The sequence below is a fragment of the Delphinapterus leucas genome, chromosome 20, assembly GCF_059928025.1.
Source record: "Delphinapterus leucas isolate spDelLeu-1000000601 "Yukka" chromosome 20, BTC_Dleu_Yukka2, whole genome shotgun sequence".
In the NCBI taxonomy this organism is placed as follows: Eukaryota; Metazoa; Chordata; class Mammalia; order Artiodactyla; family Monodontidae; genus Delphinapterus; species Delphinapterus leucas.
Window position 1 is genome coordinate 15,562,855 of NC_143148.1, and position 11,520 is coordinate 15,574,374.

The 11,520-nt window shown below is 39.2% G+C and overlaps 1 protein-coding gene across 3 annotated transcripts in view; it reads left to right on the forward strand.

Moving 5' to 3' along the window:
* ZNF382 (zinc finger protein 382) overlaps positions 1-4,232 on the forward strand; it is a 53,357-nt gene extending 49,125 nt beyond the window's left edge. For all 3 annotated transcript variants that reach the window (XM_022586307.3, XM_022586317.3, XM_022586318.2), the window contains exon 5: positions 2,112-4,232. In XM_022586307.3, the coding sequence (XP_022442015.2) occupies positions 2,112-3,532 (1,421 nt within the window). In that variant the 3' untranslated portion in view covers positions 3,533-4,232. The remainder of the gene's footprint in view (positions 1-2,111) is intronic.
* Positions 4,233-11,520: the final 7,288 nt, after the last annotated feature.

Here is an 11,520-nt window from a genome sequence, read left to right on the forward strand (position 1 = left end):
CTGGTTGGCCAAAGGCTCCCAGGCAATTAATACTCCTCTCAGGCATGACATTCCAAGGACTTAGAGATTACCTCCCAGAATCCAAAGGCAAACGTCAGACTTCTCTTTGGGCAAGATTATATATTCTTTACCACACAATACTACATATCCTTTGAATAAAAGATCAAATTTCACTTCCCCATGAAATGTTCCTTGATGACTCCAAAGCATGTGAGTTCCTTTTTTTCTGCATTCACATTATACTTAGTGTCTATAAACATGCAAACAGACAAATCCTCTGATATGATCTAGTAATTTCCTACCTGATTCAACATTGTTTTATCTGAGGCCTCTCTTCCCATCTGATTAACAATTCCCTCAAAATAAGGTCCTCTCTTTTACTTTTCCTTACTGTGGCTTGTAGCAGAGGCTAGATATTCAATAGTTACTTGATTGATGGCCTGTGGTAGCATGCAAGGAAAACATTTCTCATCCATTCAAAAATCATTTAATGGTAAGTTCTTTTTAGATATACATGTCAAGATCATATCTCTTTACCACTGATAAGTGTGTTAATGTATACTCAGAAGGTTTCGAAGAAGATAGTCAATAAAATGTTGATGTCCAAGAGCATAAGTGTTAGTTGGGAAGGCATTATTATCAAATTGAGCATTTTATGTATAATTTTATATGAAAATAGCAGGTTGTTGAAAGATTGCTTGAAATGGATGGTCCAGACTATAATTATATACTAATTTCAGACAAAATAGACATTGAAGGGTAGAAAGAATATGTGAAGGCTTTTGGATAAATTGGATTGTAGCATATCCCTGCAGGTGGCTGAATTATCAGGAAGGCAGTATAATTACAATTATTGATACAGATTAGTTTTGTGTGTCCTAGAACTACACATAAATGGAATTGTACGACATGTACTCTTTTGTATAAAGCTTTAAATCTAAAAAATGTTTGAGATTCATCCCTTTTGTCATTATGTATCAGTAGGCTTTTTCCTTTTTATTGCTGAGTGGTATTCCATTGTATAAATTTCACTGAAGTATTCCATTTTATAAATACATGATACAGTATTACCTGTTTACCTTTCAATGTCTAGTTTGATGGGATAAAAGGGCTGTTTTAAATAAGATGCAAGTCGTGAGTAAGATGAATCCATCTTTAAAATTGCCCCACCAGATATGGGAGGTGGTAAGGCAACAGTAGTAAGATATAGTTTTTAAGGCCAATCAGTGCTGTACATATACACTGAAGAATTCAATCTTTCACAGCCCAAATAGGAAATAGCAGAGTTAAGGTATGTTACTCCACTGGGAGGAAAACTTGAACCCATCCTTCCCTAAAACTGAAAAAGTAATTTAACAAATTGAAAGGAGGAAAAGTTGTAATTGACGGTCAAGAGAATTTAGTTATTGATCATTTCTGGAAGAATACATTGATGGTAGCAGCAGTCAGAACATAACAGTGATTATATTCATATTGCAGATATACTTTGTCCTCTGGTTTATTTCACAATTCCTAATGGAATTATGTTTTCCTAATTCTTCCCTTTCAAGAGAAAAAAATTACAGTGATATGGAGAGTTAGGGTCTAGACAATAGACTAGTGTGTCTGTTTGCACTAGGAAATGAGTCCTAAGAAAGTTCATTTGCCATGGGTGGGCTAAATACAATTGAGGAAGAAACACATGGAAGTATTTTATAACACTTATTTAGTCATTAGGGAATAAATATATAGTCTTTCATCTTCACCTGGACATTTTCATTGCTTACTGTTTAGTACCCTTGATAGACTCCCTCCATTATCTCTGAATCTGCCCATTCCAAGAGCAATCCCACTTTCACCATCCTTTATCTTCTGCTTACTTGCCCTTGTGTTTATTACACCTGCTCAATGTAGCTTATATTTACAACATCCCAAAGATATGTGTTGTTTGCTTATGGCAATTTTTCCTCATTTTAATGTTATATACATTTTCCCTCCAAGAGGTAATTTATTTTGGCCTTTCTGTAGACTACAGTAGTGAGATAGACAGTCCCACCATGGGTTGTTTGTATATATATCTTATCCATAACGTTTATGTGAAGACTTACTGGTATTAATTGTATTTTTTCTAGAAGAAGATTGGAAGGCTGAAGATGTTTTAGTGAAGTTCAAAGAATACCAAGACAGGCATTCTAGATCAGTTGCATCCATCAACCACAAAAGGCTAATGAAGGAGAGAACTAATATTTTGGGGAAAACATTTACTGTCAGCAAGAACCGTATTATTTCAAAAACAACACTACGTGAATATAAACCTGATGGAAAGATTTTTAAAAATATTTCAGAATTAGTCATTAGAAATATAAGTCCTGTAAGAGAGAAGTTTGGTGAGAGTAATGGATGGGAGAAATCACTCCTTAATACTAAACATGAGAAAATTCATACTGCAGTGAATCTCTATAAACAAACAGAGCGGAGTCTGAGTGGTAAACAAGAGCTTATTCAACATCAGAAGGTTCAAACTCCAGAGCAATCATTTGAACATAATGAATGTGAAAAACCCTTCCTTATAAAAGGAATGTTATTTACACATACTAGAGCTCACAGAGGAGAAAGACCCTTTGAATACAATAAAGATGGAACAGGCTTCATCGAAAAGTCAAATCTCAATGTTCACCAACAAAATATGGAGAAGAAGGCCCACACATACAGCAAATATGGGAAGTTCCTCTGTAGGAAGTCCATTTTTATCATGCATCAGAGATCTCAAATAGAAGATAAACCCTTTCAGTGTCCTTACTGTGGGAATAGCTTTAGAAGGAAGTCATATCTCATTGAACATCAGCGAATTCACACAGGTGAGAAACCTTATGTTTGTAGTCAATGTGGAAAAGCCTTCCGTCAAAAGACAGCCCTCACTCTTCATGAGAAAACACATATAGAGGGGAAACCCTACATTTGTATGGACTGTGGGAAGTCCTTCCGCCAGAAGGCAACCCTTACTAGACATCACAAAACACATACAGGAGAGAAGGCCTATGAATGTACTCAATGTGGAAGTGCTTTTAGAAAGAAGTCATACCTCATTGATCATCAGAGAACACACACAGGAGAGAAACCATATCAATGTAATGAATGTGGGAAGGCATTTATCCAGAAGACAACCCTCACTGTACATCAGAGAACTCACACAGGAGAGAAACCCTATATTTGCAATGAATGTGGGAAGTCCTTCTGCCAAAAGACAACCCTCACTCTCCATCAAAGAATTCACACAGGAGAAAAACCCTATATTTGTAATGAATGTGGGAAGTCCTTCCGCCAGAAGGCAATCCTCACTGTTCATCAGAGAATACATACAGGAGAGAAATCCAATGGATGTCCTCAGTGTGGGAAAGCCTTTAGTAGGAAATCAAACCTCATTCGCCATCAGAAAACTCACACAGGAGAGAAACCATATGAATGTAAAGAATGTGGAAAGTTCTTCAGTTGTAAGTCAAACCTCATTGTCCATCAGAAAACTCACAAGATAGAAACCATGGGAATTCACTAAAATCTGTGACTTTTTTGGTGAAAACTTTTAAAGTCATAGTAAACCCTGTACATGATGTTGCTTGCAAGTGTAATAATATTAAACAGTTTAAGGTACTGTACCACATATTTACCTACTATTTGCTAGCCTATAAAACACACAAAAGGAATTACTGGACAAATTAAATGATAAAAGTCATTGAAAATACAAGCATAAAATTTTTATTAGATTCACCAGACATAAATTCCTCTATCAAATTGCTACAAACATTTTAAATTGCTTATTTTAAATTTTAATATATACCTTGTTGTGACCCAGTAATAAACAGTAGGCTGCCTGGCAGTGGTCCATGGACCACACTGTGAACAGAACTGCTTTAAAAGAAAGGTGGTGTGACTGTATTTCTCATTGCAAATATGGTATAAAATTTGTTACCTCCTCAGTGTTAACCACAGTTCTAACTTCTAACGTTATAGTTTTTGCATATAATAAACCTTTATATAAAGTAAATTATACATGTATTCTTTCATATATGGCTTGTTTCATCCATCACTCTGTCTTTAAAACTCATCATTAGTGCATGTGGCAGAAGCTTATTTATTTTCATTCTGTATAAAATTCCATTGTATGATTATATTTCAATTTATCCAATCTACTGTTGATGGACTTTTTTTATTGTTTACAGCTTAGGGTCATAATAAATAATGCTTCTTTGAATGTATTTATATTTTGGTGTACATATATTCATTTCTCTCGTGTATATACTTAGGAGTGGAATTGCTGGGTCCTGGGGTATATGTATGTTGATACTATCAAACGACTCATAACTTTCATAACATGAGATAATTCACTCTGAAGGAAGACAACTGTAAATAGTATCAATATGGTGATGGTTCAAACCAAGAATTCATACTACAGGGAAACTCTATGAATGTTGTGAAAACTGGGAATCCAAATATAATGCATGTCCAAAGGCTTTTAGCCACAGCTCAAATCCTAAATACCAGACACATGTAATAAATGTGAGACTGCCTTTACCCATAAGAATGCCTATTTGAAATCAAAGTCATACTAGAGAAAGGGAGGCATCTAGTATCTTCCTTGCTCAACATTAGAGAATTCTAACTGGATAAAATACTATCTTACTGGTCATATAAAAATGATAAATATGGAAAAGCTTATAGCCATAGCTCAAATCCTTACAACACCAGGGAATTCACAATGGATGGGAACACTTCAAATGAAATGACTGTAAGAATGATTAGTTCTAACTCACTCTATACAACAGCAAAGAATTCATACTAAAGAAAGGAAGGTTGACAAGGGAACAGATGAGGCTTCAACTCTTAACTCTGGGGAAAGCTGTTTCCATGAAAGAAGTCCAACCATACCGAGATCATGATGCTAGAGAGCCTATGCGTAGGCACCCTAGTCAATAGCCCCAGCTAAGCACCAAGCCATTATCCAGTATCATCTGCCAACTATATGAATGGGCTATCTGGGGCAAGTCAAGTCTTTAGATGACTGTAGCTGCTCTGACATCCAACTGGAACCACATGAGAGATCCACTCCCCTCTTCCCAAGCAGGAACTGCTCAGCTGAGGCTGCCTCAAATTTCTGACCCTCAAAATTAAATGGTCACATTTTAAAATTAAATTTGATGGATTAAAAGAAGGGGAAAATAATCTCTTTGTATCTGTATTATAAAAATGAAGGTAAGAATATTTGGATTCCAGGGTCAATGAGCAAAATTGTGGTGACTACGAGGTGATCAAGGCATGAGCAAAAACTGGCCCTGAAATACAGTTGAAGTTTGGACTGTAATTTTTGTTTACAATTACATATCTAAATAACAATTCAGTGAGGAGTCCATATACATATCTTTTTTTCATCCTTATCTTTTTTTTTTTTCTCCTTTTCTGGTAGTAAGTTACACTCATCAACTTGATTACCAATGCAAATGTATACTTCCCAATTTTGCGAAAAAAATTAAAATAGCCCCAAAATACCAGCTGTGGACAGTGCAGAGAGAAGTAAGTCTATCTTTGAAAGATCCTGTGCAGAGTCATTTCATGAACTAAGGTGAAGATAGAAATCAAGATATAGAATCCAATGGACATAAGTACAGCCATATCCTTGTAGGAGGTACCTTTGAATGCCTTGAAGAAAGCCTAAGTGAAGTTTTGCTTTCTAACAAACGTTCAGGAAAATTAGGTCCAATAGATTTATTTTGGTATGAAACAGGATTGGGCTATATTCCAGACTCCTGTGTTAAGATTTATTTTGAAGAAGTTGAAAATGTTCTTTTTCTTTAATTTTTATGGGTCCTTATTTTATGAATTGATAAATATATGAAATGAGGATTTTCATCTAACTGATCTTTTGGTCAGTGAAGTTTGTGCAGCTCTGAGGAGTGGACATGGTTTTGGAATCCAAGTCCACTTATTCCTAAATATATACAAGATACAAATTAATTTGAAAATTCATATTTTGTAGACATAACTGCAAGGTCATAGGACACAAGAGAATTAACATGGGCAAAGATTTCATCAGTTCAGAAGAACTAACAAAACTCCACAGAGTATATACGTGTAATGCTTTCCTTTAAAAGCAAAGGATGGGGCTTCCCTGGTGGCACAGTGGTTGAGAGTCCGCCTGCTGATACAGGGGACGCGGGTTCATGCCCCGGTCTGGGAAGATACCACATGCCTCAAAGCGGCCAGGCCCGTGAGCCATGGCCGCTGAGCCTGTGCGTCCGGAGCCTGTGCTCTGCAACGGGAGAGGCCACAACAGTGAGAGGCCCACGTACCGCAAAACAATAAATAAATAATAAAAGCAAAGGATGCAGCTTACCAAGAGAAAGGGTAGGCAAGCATTTGGTTGGGGGGAGTCCAGTTGCAAGCTCCCCAGTGTCCTTATTCACACAGAGACTGCACTCTTACCTCCTGACTGAACCACTAAGATCTGTGTGAATCTTGGCTCTGGGAGAGCTCAAGGCAGAAGTTCCCCACAAGGGCTTTTATGCCCCTCTGTTCACTGGTCACACAGTCAAGCTGGGTTATCTAATCGTTTATGTGAGTAAACAAATTGACTCTGGGCTGTCTCTGAGGAAGTTTTCAACTTTAAACAGCACCTTATATATCCCTCTGCCCTTATCTCAATCAAAGTCAACATCAGACATTCAAGCATCATGGAGATAATGTTAGAGATTTTCCAGTCCAACTATAAATCAATTCCATCCTATAAACATGGTTCCTACAACTCCTATGTATTTTCTGATAATCTGTGTATGCAAACAAGCATGTCGCCTCACTTCTTGTGTCCCCAGTATCATATTGTGCATAGTGCATCTCAAACCTGAAACATTTTTGCCAGGTAATACTTGAATATCTTCACTTAATTTGTGGTCCAGAAATAGTGCCACACTTGTCATGCCCTGCCTTATAAGTAATATACAACAGCCAAAACACAGATATCAACACTGGTCTCTATAAACTGGGGCTTTTCAGAATCATAGATGTGTGACAGTACCAAGCAGTGAAGAGGATGTGAAACAACTGGAACTCTCATACACTGCTAATGGGAACGCAAAGTGGTAAAACCACTATGGAAAACAATTTGGTCGTTCTTAAAAAGTTAAACATACACTTCCCATGTGACCTAGCAATCCCACTTATATTTAGCCTAGAGAAATGAAAACTTATGTTCACACAAAAACCTATTCATGAATGTCTATAATATTATTATTTATAATCACTAAAAACTGGAAACAATCCAAATGTTTTTCAATGGATAAATGGATACACCATGGTACATCCACAAAATGGAATATTACTCAACAATAAAAACAATGAACCATTGACACATGCAACATCATGGATAAAACTAGTCTCAAAAAGTTACATACTGGGAGAAGCTTCAAGATGGCGGAAGAGTAAGACGCTTCCTCCCCACAAATACATCAGAAATACATATACATGTGGAACAACTCCTACAGAACACCTACTGAACCCTGGCAGAAGACCTCAGACCTCCCAAAAGGCAAGAAACTCCCCACGTAGCTGGGTAGGGTAAAAGAAAAAACAGAGACAAAGAATAGGGACGGGACCTGCACCAGTGGGAGGGAGATGTGAAGGAGGAAAGGTTTCCACACACTAGAAGCCCCTTCGCGGGCGGAGACTGCGGGTGGCGGAGCGGGGGAGCTTCAGAGTCACTGATGAGAGCACAGCAACAGGCGTGCGGAGGGCAAAGTGGAGAGATTTCCGCACAGAGGATCGCTGCCGACCAGCATTCACCTGCCCGAGAGGCTTGTCTGCTCACCTGCTGGGACGGGTGGGGGCTAGGAACTGAGGCTCGGGCTTCGGTCGGATCCCAGGGAGAGGACTGGGGTTGGCTGCGTGAACACAGCATGAAGGGGGCTAGTGTGCCACAGCTAGTCGGGAGGGAGTCTGGGAAAAAGTCTGGAGCTGCCAAAGAGACAAGAGACTTTTTCTTGCCTCTTTGTTTCCTGGTGCGCGAGGAGAGGGGATTAAGAGCACCGCTTAAAGGAGCTCCAGAGACAGGCGTGAGCCGCGGCTATCAGCGTGGACCCCAGAGATGGGCATGAGACGCTAAGGCTGCTGCTGCAGCCACCAAGAAGCCTGTGTGCAAGCACATGTCACTATCCACACCACCCCTCCTGGGAGCCCGTGCAGCCCGCCACTGCCAGGGTCCAGTGATCCAGGGACAACTTCCCTGGGAAAATGCATGGCACGCCTCAGGCTGGTGCAACATCATGCCAGCCTCTGCCACCGTAGGCGTGCCCCGCATCTGTACCCCTCCCTCCCCCCAGCCTGAGTGAGCCAGAGCCCCCGAAGCAGCTGCTCCTTTAACCCCGTCCTTTCTGAGAGAAGAACAGACGCCCTCAGGCAACCTACACGCAAAGGCAGGTCCAAATCCAAAGCTGAAACACGGGAGCTGTGCAAGCAAAGAAGAGAAAGGGAAGTCTCTCCCAACAGACTCAGGAGCAGCGGATTAAATCTCCACAATCCACTTGATGTACCCTGCATCTGTGGAATACCTGAATAGACAACGAATCATCCCAAATTGAGGAGGTGGACTTTGGGAGCAACTATATATTTTTTCCTTTTTTCTCTTTTTCTGAGTGTGTATTTGTATGCTTCTGTGTGTGATTTTGTCTGTATAGCTTTGCTTTTACCATTTGTCCTAGGGTTCTGTCTGTCCATTTTTTTCTTTTTTCATTTTTTTAATACTTAAAATTTTTTCTTAATTATTTTTATTTTAATAACTTTATTTTATTTTATTTTATATTCTTCTTTTTTTCTTTCTTTTCTCCCTTTTATTCTGAGCCATGTGGAGGACAGGCTCTTGGTGCTCCAGCCAGGTGTCAGGGCTGTGCCACTGAAGTGGGAGAGCCAAGCTCAGGACACTGGTCCACAAGAGACCTCCCAGCTCCAAGTAACATCAAACAGAGAAAATCTCCCAGAGATCTCCATCTCAACGCCAAGACCCAGCTCCACTCAACGACCAGCAAGCTACAGTGCTGGACACCCTATGCCAAACAACTAACAAGACAGGAACACAACCCTATCCATTAGCACGGAGGCTGCCTAAAATCATAATAAGGCCACAGACACCCCAAACACACCACCAGACGTGGACCTGCTCACCAGAAAGACAAGATCCAGCCTCATCCACCAGAACACAGGCACTAGTCCCCTCCACCAGGAAGCCTACACAACCCACTGAACCAACCTTAGCCACTGGGGACAGACAACAAAAACAACAGAAACTACGAACCTGCAGCCTGCGAAAAGGAGACTCCAAACACAGTAAGTTAAGCAAAATGAGAAGACAGAGAAACACACAGCAGATGAAGGAGCAAGGCAAAAACCCACCAGACCTAACAAATGAGGAGGAAATAGGCAATCTACCTGAAAAAGAATTCAGAGTAATGACAGTAAAGATGATCCAAACTCTTGGATATAGAATGGAGAAAATACAAGAAACGTTTAACAAGGACCTAGAAGAACTAAAGAACAAACAAACAGAGATGAACAGCACAATACATGAAATTAAAAATTCTCTAGAAGGGATCAATAGCAGAATAACTGAAGCAGAAGAACAGATAAGTGACCTGGAAGATAAAATAGCGGAAGTAACTACTGTAGAGCAGAATAAAGAAAAAAGAATGAAAAGAATTGAGGACAGTCTCAGAGACCTCTGGGACAACATTAAATGCACCAACGTTCGAATTATAGGGGGCCCAGAAGAAGAATAGAAAAAGAAAGGGACTGAGAAAATATTTGAAGAGATTATAGTTGAAAACTTCCCTAATATGGGAAAGGAAATAGTTAATCAAGTCCAGAAAGCACAGAGTCCCATACAGGATAAATCCAAGGAGAAACACACCAAGACACACATTACTCAAACTATCAAAAATTAAATACAAAGAACAAATATTAAAAGCAGCAATGGAAAAACAACAAGTAACACATAAGGGAATCCACATAAGGTTAACAGCTGATCTTTCAGCAGAAACTCTGCAAACCAGAAGGGAGTGGCAGGATATATTTAAAGTGATGAAAGAGAAAAACCTACAACCAAGATTACTCTACCCAGGATATATTTAAAGTGATGAAAGAGAAAAACCTACAACCAAGATTACTCTACCCAGCAAAGATCTCATTCAGATTTGACAGAGAAATTAAAAGCATTACAGATAAGCAAAAGCTAAGAGAATTCAGCACCACCAAACCAGCTTTACAACAAATGCTAAAGGAACTTCTCTAGGCAGGAAACACAAGAGAAGGAAAAACCTACAATAATAAACCCAAAACAATTAAGAAAATGGGAATAGGAACATACATATCGATAATTACCTTAAATGTAAATGGATTAAATGCTCCAACCAAAAGACATAGACTGGGGCTTCCCTGGTGGCGCAGTGGTTGAGAGTCTGCCTGCCGAAGCAGGGGACACGGGTTCGTGCCCCAGTCTGGGAGGATCCTATATGCCGTGGAGCGGCTGGGCCCGTGAGCCATGGCCGCTGAGCCTGCACGTCCGGAGTCTGTGCTCTGCAAAGGGAGAGGCCGCAACAGTGAGAGGCCCACATACCACCAAAAAAAAGACATAGACTGGCTGAATGGATACAAAAACAAGACCCATATATATGCTGTCTACAAGAGACCCACTTCAGACCTAGGGACACATACAAACTGAAAGTGAGGGGACGGAAAAAGATATTCCATGCAAATGGAAATCAAAAGAAAGCTGAAGTAGCAATTCTCATATCAGACAAAATAGACTTTAAAATAAAGACTATTACAAGAGACAAAGAAGGACACTACATAATGATCAAGGGATCAATCCAAGAAGAAGATATAACAATTGTAAATATTTATGCACCCAACATAGGAGCACCTCAATACATAAGGCAAATACTAACAGCCATAAAAGGGGAAATTGACAGTAACACAATCATAGTAGGGGACTTTAACACCCCACTTTTACCAATAGACAGATCATCCAAAATGAAAATAAATAAGGAAACACAAACTTTAACTGATACATTAAACAAGATGGACTTAATTGATATTTATAGGACATTCCATCCAAAAACAACAGAATACACATTCTTCTCAAGTGCTCATGGAACATTCTACAGCATAGATCATATCTTGCATCACAAATCAAACCTTGGTAAATTTAAGAAAACTGAAATCATATCAAGTACCTTTTCCGACCACAATGGTATGAGACTAGATATCAATTACAGGAAAAAAATCTGTAAGAAATACAAACACATGGAGGCTAAACAACACACTACTTAATAACCAAGAGATCACTGAAGAAATCAAAGAGGAAATCGAAAAATACCTAGAAACAAATGACAATGAAAACACAACGACCCAAAACCTATGGGATGCAGCAAAAGCAGTTCTAAGAGGGAAGTTTACACCTATAGAAGCCTATCTTAAGAAACAAGAAACATCTCAAATAAACAACCT